The sequence below is a fragment of the Apteryx mantelli genome, chromosome 7 (assembly GCF_036417845.1).
Source record: "Apteryx mantelli isolate bAptMan1 chromosome 7, bAptMan1.hap1, whole genome shotgun sequence".
In the NCBI taxonomy this organism is placed as follows: domain Eukaryota; kingdom Metazoa; phylum Chordata; class Aves; order Apterygiformes; family Apterygidae; genus Apteryx; species Apteryx mantelli.
In genome coordinates this window covers 23,559,962-23,578,786 of record NC_089984.1, presented here as the reverse complement: position 1 = coordinate 23,578,786, position 18,825 = coordinate 23,559,962, and the positions used below count along the sequence as shown (strand labels likewise).

General features: G+C 41.3%; 1 protein-coding gene across 1 annotated transcript; it reads left to right on the top strand.

Annotated features, from left to right (window-relative positions):
- Positions 1–2,090: 2,090 nt before the first annotated feature.
- Positions 2,091–16,743, top strand: GDF10 (growth differentiation factor 10). The gene is made up of 3 exons (XM_067299520.1): positions 2,091–2,388; positions 8,562–9,466; positions 15,786–16,743. Exons 1-3 carry the CDS (start codon positions 2,091–2,093, stop codon positions 15,975–15,977), a joined length of 1,395 nt encoding a protein of 464 aa, XP_067155621.1. The 3' UTR covers positions 15,978–16,743.
- Positions 16,744–18,825: the final 2,082 nt, after the last annotated feature.

Sequence of the window (18,825 nt, the reverse complement as noted above, 5' to 3'; positions counted from 1 at the left end):
TCCACGCTAGGAATATTATTCTGCATGAGCAGAAATTGCATAGCTCTTGCCTCTAGATGCCTTAGAGATGCCATTGATTGGCCATATTCAGAACAGGGGAATTATGTGACCCAGTGCTAATTTGAATTCCTTTACCAGACACATTTTTATTTCATCATCTCAGCTGCATAAAAGAGTCAAAGTACCAGAGCTTTAAAGACTTTGAATTCCTGCTGTTCTGCAATAAAATAAGGCAAGAAATATTAGCCATCCCTGGTTGATTCTTTAATTCTTTCCCAACAATGTCAAAGTATCAGTGTCCTACAGGTTTTAGTGCAGGTTAAAGACTGATACAAAGTGTACGCTTGAATAGCAGTTTGGAGTGAGTTAAGGAGAGAGAGAACATTTTAATGGGACATTGGTCCAAAATAGCCCAGCTTGTTCCTACCTCCTGCTGCCTCTTCCTCCTTTTCACAGGACCTTGATTGTATAGAAACAGTACAGACAAAAACTACAAACAACAAAAGGTTCGCTCACACCCCCAGTGGAGGTCACAAGCATGCTACCATGGAGAAAAAAAAAAAGCATCAAAGGATGGTTTGGCTTATTTATAAGCAAAGATTAATTAACGGGAGGTTTGATACTTTAGCAAATTATGTTTGGGCAAATTTGTATTTGCAAATTGTTCGTTTCATACATTCAAGGGGCACAGAGCAATGTGGCCTGCTGCTAATTTTAAAAATGAATCAAACCTTTCTTTGCCATGATCCAAAAACTACAAACTTGTGGTTCAGAGGCTTTCAATAGTATCTGCTCAGATTTGACACTCCAAGGTTAAAAAATCACAAAAGGGTTGTGTTATACACAGCAACAGTAGCTTTTTCCAACCATTTTTCAATTATTGCACTGTGTACTCTCCAAGAAAAGTAACTGTCTTGGCTACCAGAGAACAAGCTTTAGAAAAGAGGCAGAATGAACAAATCCCCTTAAAATATAACATGCTCTCTTAGAGGTTGTCTTTAAAACTGCTATTCATTATAACAGCATTTATACCCACTGGGTGACTATAAACTATGATTCAGAACTACCTGTGTCACATGATGAATAAGCATGACATGCACCATTCACTTTTAAATCAACCCCCAACTATGTAAGCCATGTAAATCCTTCAGAAATTCACCCCAGTATTCTCCTTCTTCAGATCACACATGGAAGTACCCCAATGACAGAAGTCCACCATGCACAGCTGCTTTAACCCCTACTATTTAAGTATCTGCTTGGAATTATCGGTGACCCTTGCTGCACTCCTGGCTAGTTCGCGCTGGCTCTTTCAGAGCACGGATTCGCCGGGGACCTCGCTTTCCTCCAGGATCCTTGCAACAAAACCTGTTTAAAGCATTGCCTTTCTAAGAAGGCACTGTCAGCTCTGATGATCAAAACGGAAAAATCCCTTCCACTTCTTTCTGCACGCATGTGTGCAACCTTTCCTCCTCATGCTGTCCCTGCCACCCGCCCGCCCTCCTGTCCTTTCCCAGCGCCTGCCTGCCCCCTCGTTTTCTATTTCCTTCTATCTTCTAGAAGCGGTTTTCTCGCCTCTTCCTCGCCCCCGCCCCGCTGGCACACGCAGCCAAGGTGCCGTCCTGCCACAGCGCTCGGTGCCCCGGCGGCGGCGGTGACATGTGTCTCCAATCAGCGGCTGAGCGCTAATTAATTTAGAGCCTTTCCCCGCTACGCTTTAAAGAGAGGGGAAGCCCCAGTTTGGAGGAATGCAGCGTCCCCTCCCGCGAGCTCCCCCAGCGCCCGGAGCCCCTCAGCCCGCCCGGCCCCGTTCCCGGCCCCGCTCCGCCGCCCCCGGGCCGGAGCTCCTCGCCCCGCGGGCCAGGGGATTGGCCCGGCGGCGGCGGCATCAGCAGCAGCAGCAGCAGCGGCGGGGGGGGCCGCCCCCACCCCGCCGCCCGCCCTCCCCGGACCCGCCGCCGCCCCCTCGCCCCGGTGCGGCGGGGCCGACCGGGAGACCCAGACGCAGGCAGCGCCCGAGCTGCCGCCGCGCCGCTCCGCGCCCGGCCGCCCCGCGCTCCGCTCCGCTCCGCTCCTTCCCCGCGGCATCCCCGATGGCCGCCCGCCTGACCTGCTGCCTCTTGCTGTGGGCCGTGGGCCATGGGGGCTGCCGCTCGCCGGCGGGGGAGGGCGCCGGCAGCCAGCCCCGCTGCCCCGCCGAGCCGCCGGCTGCCCGCGGCTTGGCCTCCCCCGGCCGCCGCCCCCGCGGGGGCTCTTCCCCGTCGCCCGCGCTGGGCAGCATCGCTCAGGACATGGTAGCTGTCCACATGCTTAAGCTCTACGAGAAGTACAACCGGGAGGGGAGCCGGCCCGGCGACGGCAACACGGTCCGCAGCTTCAAAGCCCGGCCAGGTAAGAGCGCCCGGGCGGGAGCGGGGCGCCGCCGGCGGGCGCCTTCAGCCCCTTCGCTCTGCCTCCGCCTGGAGGCGAGGGGCTCCGCCGCGCTCCTCCGCGACCGCGGGGGCGCCGCGCTGCTGCAGGGGTCCCGCAGCCGGTGAGGGCTGCAGGACCCCCCGCTACCGACACGTACGCGGTGTCTCCGCTTGCTCGGCTGCCCACCTCCCGGCTTCGTAGGCGCCCTCCCCTTCCCCGAAAACATTTGCAACAGGGCAGCGTCTCCCTCTGGAAAGCCTCCCCTTGCTGTGGGTGCAAACCATCAGCAAAGGAAGCGCCTTCCCCGGGGCAAATCGCTCTCGGTCGAAAGATCTTTCCTGAGACACTTTAAGCATAAAACTAGCAGCGATTGCTCCAGCCTTAGGTCCTCTCATCCCGCTCTTCTCACGCTCTCAGAAGTTGCTGCTACGAACAGTGCCGCCTACGGGACCGTCTAAAACTGCTCGGGATCTTAAACCCCGTTGCGCTGCCTAAACGTGAAGAGATGGCTATCAGACCTTCCTCTCCTTCATTTTCCTTGGTTTGATATGAGAGCAGATATGCTCTGTCAAAAACGCATTTTCATTATACGCTTGATACTTCAAAATGATAGATGAGTTTTGCTTAGTTAATGCTCTTAAAACTTGTTATCCTTTGCCACAGAAACTCAAAACGTGTCATCTCTGGGAAATGCCTTCCTCCTTTGGTTAACTCCTACAGACTGTAACTAGAATCTTAGCTCTTTAAAATAAGATTCATGCCAACTGCTGGAATATCATTTTATGTTAATTTCCAGAAGCTTTCATTTTTATAAGCTTATTTGATAAATGAATTCAAACTTTGCTTTTGTCAGTTTCATTCTTGTGTGTAAAATACAATGCAACATAGTGCTTATTAGTAAACGGTTACTATAACATTGCACACTAATTCACATCCTCTAGTGCACCCCAACTTAACTTCTATGTAAAATGTAATGTTAAAAAGGTTTAAAAAAAAAAAAAAAAAAAACAACACAGGAGGAGCAAATGAGTCCATGGAAGAGTATGTGGCTAATGAAAACGTCTAGAAATCTATCAGCTTTTAAAGCAAACCCAGACACTTGGGAAGAAAATAAATCTTCATGCTTTAGATCAATAGCCAGCCACTAACTAATAGGAAGGAACTTCCACTGTGGGTAGGTTATTCCATGACCTCTTCCTCCTACTCTTAATTTTTTGTGAACCAGCTGATAATGGCTGCTGCCTGAGCAAGGCCCTGAACCACAAGTCTGATCTGGTAGGAATACAAGAATTGTCACTTTTTTTCCACTTGTTCAGCAGATTAACTGAAAAATGACTTAGACATAAGCAGTGAAGTTATATTTTTAAGATACTGAACTAGCATGCCCTTTAAATCCAGCTTTTCTTGCCTACAGATCAGTATTATTTTGCTTATCTTGCAGTTCATAAAAATCAAGGCATAGGTATCTGGAGGTAACTCCTCCAAGGTCAGGCAGTGGAAATAAAGCACACCCCTGTCCAAAACTCGCCTCTCCTGTTTTCCATCTGTGTATCTCCTCTGCTAGACCTCATCTCTCCCCAGTAGCATGGCATGAAACCAGAAGCTCCTCTGTAGTGTTACCTTGTTATAATGACAATGTGTTATTTCCTCGCAATTCTTCAAACTATGGATAAACAGCCTGAAATGAACCACAGAATGATACAAAATGGGGGGGGGGGGGGGGGAAGAACTGTATCCAGCATTATGTTTTGCTTTCTGTATCTCCTCCAAGAAATTCTAGCATTCTTGTGCCTTAAAGAAGTCTACCATGTTCTTCTAGCAACACATGTGGAATATCTGTTCCTTATAAAATACAGATGATACTCCTGATATTATTGAGATAAGCAAAACAGGGTAACATCTATAATTTCCTTTTCATTATCCCAAGCAATGTTTTTTTTTTTTAAACACACACCCTTCTGAAGATCTGTAAGGCCCTACATTCTGTGCTACAGGTTAAAGCCATTTGTCACTGGACACTCAAGTATCACTGTTGTTTTAAAGTTTGCCAAAACAAGTGCTGCAAAATTGGGAAATGTCAGTACAAACTTATTTTGCTCCTCTGTCACGCGCTATTGAGGTCTCCTTAACTACACGATTGTATTGCCATTTAGCCCTTGCAGAATCTATACATCCCTTCCATGGCATGAAGGGTGGTGAATATGGAGGAGAAATATTACATAATAATCCAGTCAATGTGGAATATTAATTATGCACCACATAAACTTTGCATATGTTCCAGGCTATAGCTGTCTCATGTTTCTCTAGCAGTGCTAAACACTTCAGGAGGAGTGGTTCACAAACATGCAGTCAGTTCCTCTTAACTCCCCTCTACAGGTGTTCACAAGAGATCATTATTTCTCAGATAATGAGCTGGTATGAAAAAGGCACTTGACAAATTAGTTCACAGTCTTTTTCTTTTGGGTGCTTCCTAGTTTTCAGGTAACTCTGTATCTTCAGAAAACTGCACCAATTGAGTGAAGTTACAGTTACATGGTCATGTTGTAACTGGCTTTGGACATAGTTTGTGAACAAATGTGAAACGTTAAGCTATTGTCCAGCATCATCTAGGTGTCTGAGATGGAGGACTTAGCTTTCATAGCAGCATTCAGCTATGTAAGTCATGAATCCTCCCTGTAAATTGCCTTCTACAGCTCAGACTCATTCCCTGAACACCATCCCTCCTCTGTGCTAAATCAGGCAAAGGCCTCAGTGAATGGGAGAAAATCAGCAGCCATTTAATTAAGACTTTATCATAATGCATATGTGCAAGAAAGGCAAATCAAGATTACCCGGGGAACTGTAATTCTGGCCTCTAGAGCCTTAAGGTTGCTTTAACATGATTTCATACATTAAAATATTTAAAAATTAATTCTTGGCATATTTTTCCACACAAATGCATGTCATCAGCATATCATGTAAATCTGTATTGTTAACCTTCATTTACTGCAATTCCACAATCTCCTATGTGGATTATCCATTAAAGGCTAGCACTTTCTTTCCCTGGCCACTCGCCTGTCTTTTCCCACCTCTTGCATGTACCCTCCAGAAATCTTGCCTGTATTCCTAGCTTGAAGCTGTCTACAGTGACCAAAGGTAGATACAATCACTAAAAATATTAACAGCTTTAATGCATACAACTTACCTAGTTCAACTTGGAGTAGACCTAAAAAAAAAAAAAAGTAACAATTCTCAGTTTACAAGTTGGTAAAAGCCCGAGTGATCTGATGAAATCTGATACATTTGACGATGCTCCATCTAAAACTCAAGTCTCCTCAATTCCTAAAAAGTCCATACTTCCAGGCTCCTGGCTTTTCAGCAGTTGCAGATTCACAAGAACCTATTCTCTTCTGCACAGAATCTTGGCTTTTGAGGGGTTCATTTAATTTGGGAATACAGAACAAATTTAGATAAATTAAAATTCTCTTTCTCTGAACTATTGCTCCAAATTCTCTTCACATCTGAAGCCCTGGGACTCTGGTGCTTTTACCCAGTGGTGCATACGCTCAACAATCATATCTATGAAACTGATGGTACTGGAAGCATACCTTCATCTGGAACTTGGCATGTACTACTAATAAATAAAGAGATTTCAATCGCACACAGAGCTCATGTAGGGAGAGGCAGTGGATAGACTTTCTTCTTTTTTAAACATGTCTTCTGAAATGCACCAACATCAACAACAGCCTGATGTTCTATAGGAAATACTAAGATTATTCTTCTATTTGGTCTGGAAAGTAGTCTGACAGCATAGGAATGCTTGCTCTTGTGCAATTTCTAGACTCCAAAGCCTTGAATCAAATCTAAACTATGAATTTTTCATGGTCTGAGCATCTGTGCATAAAACTACAGTTGATTAAAAGCGCTTTTTTTTTTGACAGAAATCCTGTCCTGAACTGACAGAAACGAGTAGGTTCTTGTGGAACCCTGCTTCTGTTAGCCTCCCTGCCACCTACGAGAATGTTATGTGGGTCAGTGCAGGCAGTTCCACTTCCTTGCATCAGGAAAAAAATACAGATGGTGTAGATTTACTGGTGACATGGAAATTGCCTACTTGAACACTGGTACTTTCAGACTGTATATGTAGGCCTGGCACTGATGAACATCCTAATCTACTGTGGTTTTGTCCAAATGATGGTTCCAGCCAGCAGACATCTGAACTGGAAGACAGGAAGCACCAATTCAGTGAGATGTGGTCCTCTAAATTTCCACCTTTCAAATGAAACTGTGCTTAAAAGGAAGAACATTCTGACAGGTGGCAGTTAACAGGACTGTCTTTTTGTTGTTAGCTGCCAACACTTCTGTGGTTCATCATCAACAGTGCATGTAAAAAGAAACCTAAGCTCTTCTGGGAAGACTGGCTGGTGGGGGCTGCCAGAGAATTTCTCTGCTGCCAGAGAATTTCTAGGTATGTCAAGAAGGGCTGCCAGCGGGTTTGTCCATTTGGGTTAACTAAAGGTGTAAACTTACCCACTGAAGTCCTTTAATGACTTCTAGGCACCAGACTAACCTTGAAAGCACAGGAATCATTTCCTGGTTCTGCCACCACTTTCCTGTACATTCTTCAGCAAATCATCTGTTTTTTTTCCTGTGCCTCTTATTGAGCTGTAAAATGAGGTGAGTAATCTTCCTTTTGTTCATTTTGAAGAAAGGATTTTTGTCAGGGACTGTCTGCTATGGCACATATAGCATATGTGTGTTTCTCACATGAGGCTGATATCTAGGGATCCTATCTGTGCTTGTGCCAAAGGAAAAACTATGTTTAAGAAGTACTGCAAACATCACTTGTTCTGTGAAACAGAATTGGTGACTCTCGGATGGACAAAAATACCTGGATGATTACCTCAGGCCTTACAGCAGGGGCATTTCACTTGTCCAAAAGGAGTTTGGACTCCTTGTAGTTAGACTACTCTGAGGCTCTTCCATAGCTCAACAGACTTAACTGCGAAAATCAGTCTAAATGTTCCCTTTCCCATCATCTTAATTATACTTCGGCATACTCTAATCCTCTCTAGTGAATGATACAGATCTGGAGGTAAGCATAGATGTAAAGGAAGTTTAGTATTTATGTAAGCCTGGGACATTTGTTTGTTTTTTTTGTTTTAAAATAAACACCAAACAAAACAAAACCATCCTTGGGTGCAAAATATACTGTGAAGGCATGGTCTTCTGATTCTGGGATTACATTTTAACTTACTAAGAGGGGTTTCTACAGTTTGAATAAGCCTGGAGTAAACGGTTATTAGTATAAATTTGTTCCTGTTCCTTGAAGATGGGGCAGATATAACGTGGATACAAATTGTTCAACTAGCTAAAAAGAAGCTATATCCAATAGTTTGAATTTTAAGAGTCAGCTCCTATTCCATAGCAATAGACTTCAAGCAGATCAAAACATAAGTCTTAAAAGCAAAGTAGGTTTCACAATGCTTAGAACAAAGCTCCTAAATGATGTATACAGAAAGGAGGGTTGCTCATTAGGGTAATGGCCCCCCAAATTTGGGGGGAAATGCTTATTTCCAGCCCCTTTGTAATATATCTCGCATATGTACTACATTATGTACTGCAATGAATTTCATATGCTGTTGCCCAGTCAGTCAGCACCCAGTGATCTTACAGAAATCTTTGCAGTCAGCTTCAGGTTAGACTATCTTGAATACTGATTGTAAAGCTGGTTTTCAGCTAATATACTGAGAAGGGGTTTGAAAGATTCAGGTACAATTCTGAGCTCTGCCAAGGGCAAGTTGTACAGCCTCTCTGAGCTTGACTTTGCTATTAACAAAACAGAAGCAAGGATCCTTTTCTTGACTGCCTGGACTGAAAGTCGGTCTGAAACTGAAATCTTTGGGCGGAGATTCAACCTTTATGTATACAGAAGGTGTGCAGCATGTTGGACACTCCTGATGTTATTCTAATACTGCTACTAAAGATTGATTTTTCTTCCTCTCATTCACCATAGTTTTAAGGTGAATAACTCCAATGAACTCACTATATTATCTGGTTTGAAGTGGGTAAATGAAAAGCAAAGTTTGTCAATCCACTTATTTAGCAATAGGTGGTTTCACTAACATTTTTGGTCTCAGGTATTTATCTGTGTTTTTCTTGCTCTCTTGTAGAATTCTTGGCTCAAAAGCCTTTGTATTGCTTCAATCTGACATCAATGCAGGATTCAGAGATGATCCTTGCTGCCACGTTCCACTTCTATGCTGACAAACGCCCCCGGCACCGGAAAGTGTTCTGTAAGCGGTCCAAGAACTCATCCTGCCGCCTCCTTCACCTGCCTCAGATCCTGCGGCTCAACATCATTTTCAAAAGCATTCCGCAGAACTCTGCCTATGGACTAGTCAAAGGGAACATCACTGTGTTTCTTCAGAGACGAGGAGCTTGGCATGCAAAGGACATTTCACACATTATAAAAGAATCAAAACAGGCTGGAGAGCTCATTCTCTGTGCTGAGCTTGATTCTGGAGAGAAATACCAGGGCTTCCCTGAACAGGTTGCCAGTCATTTGCCTTATATACTGGTTTATGCCAATGATCTTGCAATCTCTGAACCAAACAGTGTAGCAGTCACCCTACAGCGTTATGACCCATTTCCTTCCAATGATGGGGACCCAAATCTATCCTCAAATGCTTCTAATGATACTCGAGTGAAGAGGGATACATACCCCTCTAGCTCTGTTCAGAACAATGAACTGCCAGAAGTAGAATACAACAACAAATACAATAAACATGATATATGGGAGAATGCCTACAAGTCCTTGAAACCAAAAGCCTCACGCAAAGACCGAAGGAGAAAAGAGCAAGAAAATACAGAAACACTCTCAAAATCTCAGGTGCTAAATTTTGATGAGAAAACAATGAAGAAAGCAAGGCGAAAACAATGGAATGAGCCAAGGATTTGTTCAAGAAGATACATGAAAGTTGACTTTGCTGATATTGGCTGGAATGAATGGATCATATCTCCAAAATCATTTGATGCCTACTACTGTGCAGGGGCATGTGAATTTCCAATGCCTAAGGTAGTATGTCTTTTCACTGTTGTTAACCTGCAAACACAGTCTAATAGATCTACAGTTTTAACTATCCAACTACTTTGCTAGTTAGATTTTACCTTCTTCACTGTGTTCTGATGCTTTTTTCAGCCCAAATGATTTGAGCAATATCTTTTCTGTCAGCTTATGTATCAGAGTGCAGAAAAGATTTCAAGTTATCCTTAAGTGGAGTCTGAAAAATAAGAAAAATATCTGTCTCAGGTTTATCCTACTATTTTCACACACTATACCATCAAGCTACTCTGGTGTGACAGCAGAAGCATACAGTGTTATATGCTAATAATAAAACAGACTACCATATCACAGGATATCCAAATTCCACTGGTAAAGCCTTACGGCAAAAATGCAGAGTAGCAACACTGAAGTACTTCTAATTAAAAAAAAAAAAACTGCTTTTCACTTTCAAAAAAAGAATGCTAGTGAAACTGACATTTTTGTCTCAAAATTTCCTGGCACTTTCTTAATTTATTAAATTTCTAAATTGAGACAATGTTGTTTGAAAGAAAAAAAGTTGCTTTTAAATATGTAGCAGAAAATGCCAAATAGCTGTCTGTTGCACTCTGGTTAACTCTAGTGTTTTGAATTCCTCTTATAGAAGCAGTGTGATATTTGCTACCAAAGAGGCAGACTGAAGTCCTGCTCTAGCGGAATTCTGCAGGGGCAAATTCCCTACTCACTTGCCCCATGGCAAGAAGTAGAAATTTTGACTACCACAAGTAGAACAAAAATTCTCTGCATTTTGTAGGACTTTCAGATAATGGGTGTGGAGGGAGAGTTTGAAGCATTGCATAACCTGCATGTTCAGTAACTCATATACAATTATTGTGCATTTATATCTGCAGATGGTCTGATTACTCATTCTACTGCGATTTTTGCATGTGGTCACCCAATCTGCACATAAATAATGGATAGTGTTTTACAGCAGAGAAACTCAAAATTTTGAGGCAGGAATCAGCTTTATAGAGAGAGAGACTCTTGTATGTTTATACTGAAATCAGTAGTACGATTGCAGGAAGAGTTGGCATGTGGGCTAGCTTAAGTCCAGAAACAGTGGAAGTCCAGACTTCAGGGCATGGTGTACAAATATATGGCCTGCCCAGGTCACATATATTTTTGAGTAGCTGACCAATGCTGAAGCCTGTGTTGATATGACTTAACAGCTATTGATATACAAACTAGTAAAATCAAAGCTGGCACTGACTTACCTACAATTTCACTTTTTGGTTGCAGCATAAAGATATCATGTGACACAAAGACCACTTAAAGTGCCCAAAAGAAAACCTCGTTTGGGAATGAGTCCTGTGCCATAGACTCACAACCTAATTCACCACTCATATATACCAAAGCCAAAAAAAAAAAAAAAAAAAAGAGAGAGAGAGATTTTGAATATATATGACTTCTATATATGAGCAAAACAGTATGACACAGGAAAACTGAAAGAACCAAAATAGAGTGGATGGGGGTTTTTTTATCTGGAATAGTAAGAAATAAGCTTATATTGCAGATTTAAGTAACACTTTTAGGTAAGAAATTAAATGTTCTATAATGTAGATTTCCTTATAAATCAAAAGCACTTATTTTACTTCTCATTTTGATACTATTTGTTTTATAGACAAATTAATGTACCTGCACTAGCATCTTGGGGCCAAAATCCCAGAGAATTTTATAACCAAATCACAGATGCACAAATTTGGGGATTTTTGGTTTGACTGTCTAGTTGGGTCTGCTTTGGAAGAGGTTTACTTTTTGTTAGTTCATAACTTCTACTTCTAAGAGAACATAAGCCTAAATGATACAGGCAGATTTACAATTATAACTTTTTAAAATGATTGTAACTGTAAATGAATGTAACTTAAAAAATGACTGTCTTCAATTGAACAATGCCTAGGATACCAGTGTACTTGAATAAAGGCTTTAGCCATCCAGGTCAGTGCATGAAAATTGCTAAATATTGTGGAGGGAGAAATAGTCTTTGTCCTTGCAAATATACTGGGGTATTAAACACTTGATCACCTCAACAACCCTAAGTCAGGAAAGCACATATATGATCTTGACAGTTGTAAGTCAAAGGCCAGACTGAGGCTATTCATGAAGACTTAATCTACGCTAGTCAACCTGTGACGGGCAACAGATAGCTTGTAATTAATAGGGAAGACTAAGCTCTCTTTACAGTTGTAACTATGGAGACAGAATTGCACTTATACACCTAGGATGTTAAAAATCATTAAATCATACAATTCTTTTAACATCAGCTCATCACTGTATATTTATTACCTGAATAACTGCAATTATTGATCTACATACAAAACAGCTCCAGTAAAAATCTTGTCATGGCAAGTTCATTTACCTTACTGCCTTATTCCCTGACCTGTAAGGGAGAAGACTAGCTTATATGGTTAATAAGTGGTTGGCTGCACTGCTGCGCTTGCCAAATAAATGCTAGTTCTAGGTGTGGATTTACTGAGGTAGAAGTAGATGGCGACGGGCACAAGGGAGAGGACGTGCTAGACATACTTAATCATCCTCTGCCTTCATTACCACCTCCTGGTGCGGCTAATGTTTCTGCATCATGTAATACTGTCATCTGGCAATGCAGCACCTTCTGTTTGTCACCGTAAGGAAAAGTTAGCTCTGCCCCACAATTCTGATGATGGATTTTGATAGCATGGGTATCTGGCTGCTAGGAACTGAGCTCCAGCAACTGGACAGGGTAAGGTTTGTTTACACAGAAAGTTTAAAGTGAATTGCTAATTAAGACAATCTAAATTATTCAAGCAGGTGGATGCTGTTGCTTAGCTAACAGATCTCTTAAATAGCTTTTGACTTACTCTTGGGAACAGTTAGGCTACAGCAGCCCAGGGTTTGCCCTGTAAAATTATCCATGACTTCTTTACTCCTGAATATGAGAACAGGCTCCAAAGGTTTCATGCTTCTAACTTTTCTATGAAGTCATCTTCTTTAGAGAAGGTCTGTATACCAAATACTATCTTGAGACATCAGTCTCTTCCAGATGTGAGGACATATTACTGATATCAGCTCTAGAACTGTGCCTTTGTCAAGATAACCTCTACTCTCAGCTGCCATAAGATTATTGCTGCATTAGTTTGAACAGTGTTTGGCTGACTTCTGTTGCTATGTCAGGACTCTGGTTCAGTGTCCATGAGTATCACTGGGAAACCAGGGTTTTGAAAAATGTCCCTCCCCTGACCTACATTAATCGGAATACTCTTGGTTTTGTCCTTTAAGAGTCACAGTTCATGAGTTTCATTTTGAGTGTAGAGTTCAAACCTGAAAACAAAACTTTCCTGAAGCTAATAACTGTTGCTTATTAAGATGTGGAGGAGGGCGTTTTTTGCAAGGCAAATTCATGATGAAAAAACACAGGTTTTAAAAGGAATGGAAAAGCCAGGAAGAAGGGGAGGAGCTATGGTATTTCAAACCTGCTGTTTAGCTGCTTTTCAACTTCAGCCCCACCCTCTGTTTTCTGAGGCCCAGTCTGTTCCTGAACTAGGACTGTTCTGAAGGTAAGGTAAGAGCAGAACCTGCCCTGCTGTATATAACTTAATAGCCAACATTTAAGACATTACAACTGTCCTGGCACCATCACTACTAGGCATTCAACTCATTCTTGCAAGCTTTCCATGGTAACACATTGGTACGAAGGGTAGTATGAAGCCTAGCCCAAGATTACTGAGCACTCAGGCCGAGTTTTCAGAACATCTGGAAACTTCTGGCTAGATGTGGGATGGGTGTGCTGTCCAGCTCTGCTACAGATGTAGGGCTCAGGCAGTCAGATCCTACACTGAGCAATAGTCCGTAATAAGCACTGTCCTCTATGAGCACTGTTGAGCATAGTGTCTATAGACTTTAAGGCATTAGAAACGCAATTAGTGCTATCTCCCTGTGGCCTGATTTACTCAGACAGGATTATTTTGGCCTGGTTTCAAGTGTGACAGTTTCCCACGCTAGACCTGCCTCACATCTATTTGTTCCTTGCAGATATCTTAGGCTGTACAGCTGGAGAACATCCTAATGGGATCTTCTGCAGGTTCATACGCAAGAATCCTGTAAGCCAGTAATCAGGACTAAGGGAAGTGATAGCTATCCCTTGCATGGGGTCAGTCAATTCTCTTTGAGTAGCACATTAAGATCTGTGGCTGTTTCAAATAACACTCAAATAATAAAGGAGCTAGGAAGATTTTAGGAGTTTTTCATAATGGTTAAAGCAAGAGCTAGATTCTAGAAGCTCCACTTACTTGAATTTCCAAACTGCAGCTGCTTATACACCTGTAGGTTACTTTTGTCTCCCTCTTGCTGTCCATCTTTTCTGACATGGGCAATGCGGGTAGGAGGTTATTTCTACTTCACCTGGCAGCTGTGAGGCTAATTTACTGCTGCTTGTTCTTGGACGGCTTTTAAATCCAAAGAAGAAGGGTGGCATAAGAGAGCATGCTGTTGCTAATTATGCCAAGCCACTCTAAATATGAAAAGGCACTTTCCAGGATAGGTCATTTGTTGGGACTTGGATATAAGGATGCTCTCTTGAAGCCCCAGAGGATCACGACTGGATTTCACAGTTTGACCTTGTAACAATTCAAATGAGCACTCTCTTTAGTTTGTGAACCTCTCAAAGTTTCAACAGTGATTAAGGTTTAATTCTGATTTTCTGATATGAAGTATATCAAAAATGAATTATCCTAAAAAATGTCTCATTTATGAAACCCAGGCACCATGTAACTTTCCATGTTGAAATGAAAAGTCAAGAGTTTTTCATAAATGCAATTCTTATAATTTGAAAAGTAGGGAAGATATAGGGGACATTAATTCTTCTCACTTAAAATATCTGCTTTCATGTCAAAGTGTGTGAAGTCCCTATTTGTTGTCCCACAGATATCGTTCCACCTGAGATGCAGCTATGTTCTGACAGCAGTGAAAGATTTCATGTGCCTTGTATACCAAATCAGTGCAGACAGCTCCTGAAATTGTAGCAAAAAGCCTGATATGATCAATACAGATTTGACTAGCTGTTACTGCACTCACTGGCTGAGACACTATTCAAGCATGATGACTGAAGAGGAGTGACTGCAGCTTCAGCCTCAGTGGTGGGTTGCATGCTGTACTATTACACCATGTAACTGGAGCACATGCACTCCCTACTGGGCTGAGGCAATGGCAAAGAAAGACTGTCACTGCTTCACCTTTATCAGTAAAGCTCTGCTTGATGGGACATAGCTAAAGCAACAGAATTGGTGAAAACTGCTTACTATTCAGTTGCTCAGACTACAAGGGTCAAGTATAGCTTGTGAATACATGCTAAAAATATATGACTTACATTTAACTATTAAATAGCATATACTATTTATATACTCTTAACACTCCTTTTCTTATTCTCAATGTTCTTATACCTAATAGCCTCCATTCTGTCCTCTTCTCAAATATTTTTCCTTGTGTAGTTCTACTGCATACAAAAATCAATAGCAGAAGAAGGTGGCTCAGTACTCTGAAGAGTATATAGCTGTCAAGCTGTTGTGAGCTCTCACTTCATATGCCTCCTGTCCTCACAGCTTTTTGTTTTCTTCTCCCATTCTGAGTCTAGTTAGGACTTAAAGGAAAGCCTGGTGAGGAAGGCTGAGGGAAGCAGACAGGCTACAAGTTTGTCATGGGGGTATGATCAGAATAGGTCTGTGAGATTGCGTGACTATTTTAGAGTAACTCCCCCCTGTGGACACTGTTCCTGAAGCACGTCTACATTAAAATTACTCTTTTAATAAAGAGTAATTACTCTAGGGAAAAGTAACTAATTCCAGGTTAGTGAACATGAGAATTACTCCCGGACCATAGGAATAGCTATTTTGGAAAGAATTACAATGAACAATTTTCCCAGTCAGACAAGAGGGTGAGAAGATAAGAGATAAAGCTGTACGATGGAGAAGCATGCCCCACCTTAGCCCTTTTCTCCTGCATGCCTGCCTCCAGCATTTAATAGGTGAAGTCATGAACACTCTTCCTTTTTTTTTTTTAGGCTACTGAATGCTGGCTGTGCCACCAGTGCCCTCCTCCGGTATTTACGAAGGCAGCATAAAGAGCACAAAATATCTGACAGATGCCTCCTGGGCAGGAGAGCTGAAAATGTGAGGGACTGACTGTGTTGCACAGCCCTGTGGCTCAATCACATATATTCACTTTTTTGAGGAAAAAAAAAATCATAATGCTGTCATTTGCTAAGACTATGTGGGAAAGTGACTTCTCATAAATGAAGTAATAAATGTTTCCTTCTATGTTGCAGATTGTCCGGCCATCAAACCATGCTACAATCCAGAGCATTGTAAAAGCAGTGGGCATCATTCCCGGCATTCCAGAGCCCTGCTGCGTTCCTGACAAAATGAACTCACTCAGTGTGCTCTTCTTAGACGAGAACAAAAACGTGGTTTTAAAGGTATATCCCAACATGTCGGTTGAAACCTGTGCCTGCCGATAAGTTCATACAAACACATCTTTAACAAGACCTAAACATCCTGCCCAACTACGCTGAGAAAGTTGTGAATGGGAAATGAATCTACTGCTGTTGATAAGAGAATGCAAGCCTACAACTCCTACAGACAGCATGCAGAGACTAAAGCAGCGCACATGCTCACCTGGAAGGATATGTCTTAATATCATCACTTGTCTTGCAAATTAACAGTGATTCACCTTCCAGGAAATCAATACTTTACAATTTCTTCTTAACCCATCTAGCCAAGAAACATGGTATTTAGTGCAGAAATTTAAATGTAAAGTTTTCCATAATCAAAGGACTAAAATATGTTTTTATATGCTATTTTTCTATTTTCTCTCTTCAGTTAACCAAGAAGATGGGAAGTGAACTTGCAAAGGCAGGCTTATTCCAGAATATCACTTGTGTACACAAATCAAAACTTTTTGCCTAAAACACTCATACTCTTAATCTGTATATTTATACTGAAAATGCTGTAATAAAGGGCTTAATATGTATATTTTCTTCAGGATTCAAGTGTAGTGCACTGTATAAGCTTTTATATATACAGTATGTTAATATAACCATTTTTGGTTACCCTTCCCTAATATATAATGTGTTCTACAAAAGGCATATGTAATATCCCACACTCTTGGTTTGCTGGATAATTTCAGGTTGTTAAACATATATTCTCTGAATAACACATACTATATAGTAATATGTTGAAATACTAAAAATAAAATAACCAAGATTTATATTTTTGTAAATTATACTTTATATCCTCTAGTTTGTTACATGCTTTTAACAAAAGCTAATAAATTAAAGGTACAGCAGTATCTAAATATAGTTGAAATGTCTTTCTACAATCCACTTGGTTACATTCTGTTAATTAGATGGAAACATGTAAATGCATGTTAAGCTTGCCATAATGTACATCAATAGACTAAAGCCAGAAGAGAATATTATGCTCATCTAGACTGACCTCCCACACAGCACAGATCAAAGAGCCTTGCCCAGTAGTTTCTGCATCATGGCTGAAACTTCTGTTTTGAGCTTGGGAATATCTTTGAAAAAAATGCATAAATTTGCCTTTAAAGATTTCAAGTGACAGAATATCTCTACTGGACTACACGTAGCCATTCTAATAGTTAGTCATCTTTGTTAAAGTGTAGTGGCTTATTCCTAGTCTGAATTTGTTGAGCTTTAGCTTCAATTCACTTGATCTTACTCTAACCTATTTCTATTAGATCCCTTTTGTCTAATATCCAAAATACTTTCCCTGTATATTTTTAGTATATACAGCAGGCTCAAATTATATCTTGGCTAAGAATTAATAGATACTTTGATTTCTTACTATTCCAAGCCTCAAAACAATTTCTCATGGCTCTTTTCTGAACTCATTCCAGAACTTTCAATAACTTTTTTTTTCCCAACAATGAACATCAGAACAGGACACAATATTTGGCAGTGGTTCCATTAGAAGTCTTTAATGGAAATAAATTTGCTTCCCTTCATCTCATGTATAAATCTCTCTTATACAACCATGATAGTCCTCTTAACTACAGAATTCTTCTAAGAGCTCATGTTCCATTACTGTGACTGTCAGTTATCTTTCTCAGTGCCACTGCATGCCAGGACACACTGACCATGCTTTATTCCATCTTCATTCACATGCTGTACAATAGCGTAGGACGACTAGGAGCAGAACAAACTGCTGAAGTCTATGAGGTAGCATGGAGTGCAAGATGTGGAGAGTTTACTCTTCAAGAAACAGTCTGACCTTCTGCATTGTCTTGCCCAATTAAAGTTGTGTTGTTTAGGGGAAGGATACTACACACACTACGCTCTGATGTGAATGACTTTATTGTGAAGGCTCCTATTCCGCTAAGGCACTAGGGTAACTTGGTAACTGCCACCAATATTCCATTTTCATGTGGTAAAGATTCCCAGCCAGCAGAGGTGTGTAAATGTGGCACTTCTTGCTAAGCCACATAAAACCAAAAACCTTCCTTGTGTGTACGGAAGTATCTGTCTGCACAGTCACTCTGAGGCTAGTTAGTGTGCAGTTCTTCCTACTTCCTCCTAAACACCTCTCAATAAGTAGATAGCTCTGAGGCACCTTGTAATAACTGCCAGTTAGAGAAAGGAAAGAAGGGTCATGGATCCAGGTAGGCATTTCTTCTTCTCCCAAATCGCTAGTGATTTGCAAAGGAACTACTGGGACAGACCTTTGTGTACTGCTGCTATTAAAGATCTCTCTTGTAGGGTCTTGTGTTCTTTTCATAGTTACAGACTTAATTAAGGTTGAAAGAGTAATACTAATGCATAAAAAAAGTTAAAAAGTTCTCAGAAATTCATCATTTATTCCTAGGGTACGCCCATAAGTATAAAATTTTTTTAAATTTTAAACCATTGTCATTTCTGTCTTCTATGAAGAAGAGGTCTAGTTTTGCTCCCATTTAACATCAGCTCTGAATAAAATGACTACTAGTTTAGTTTAATAGCCTGGTCTATTGCGTTTTGTTTTCTTTAGGGAGTCTTTTTTAAATCCTGAACTACTCCTTGAGCACAGAGTTTCTTTCCAAGATGTGCTCAGGCAAGCAGTTAGGAAAGAGAGATACCATCCCTTGATCTAAGTCCTATAGGATGTAAGGGAAAATGCTACTCCTACACACAATAGGGAACCTATAAAACCCCTAAAGGTCTAGTCTGCATTTAAAAGTATTGTTGACATAACTACGTCATTTAGCATGAGAAAAACAAAATTATATCCATAAGCGGCAAGGCTATTCCAGCTTCCCTTACTATACAAGCAGGACAATTCTCTTATTTACAATGTTTATTTTATCCAGAG

Coding starts and splice junctions, on each gene's coding strand:
- GDF10 (XM_067299520.1), top strand. CDS start 2,091: ATGGCCGCCCGCCTGACCTGCTGCCTCTTGCTGTGGGCCGTGGGCCAT. Junction 2,389..8,561: donor CAGCTTCAAAGCCCGGCCAG/GTAAGAGCGCCC, acceptor GCTCTCTTGTAG/AATTCTTGGCTCAAAAGCCT. Junction 9,467..15,785: donor GTGAATTTCCAATGCCTAAG/GTAGTATGTCTT, acceptor TCTATGTTGCAG/ATTGTCCGGCCATCAAACCA.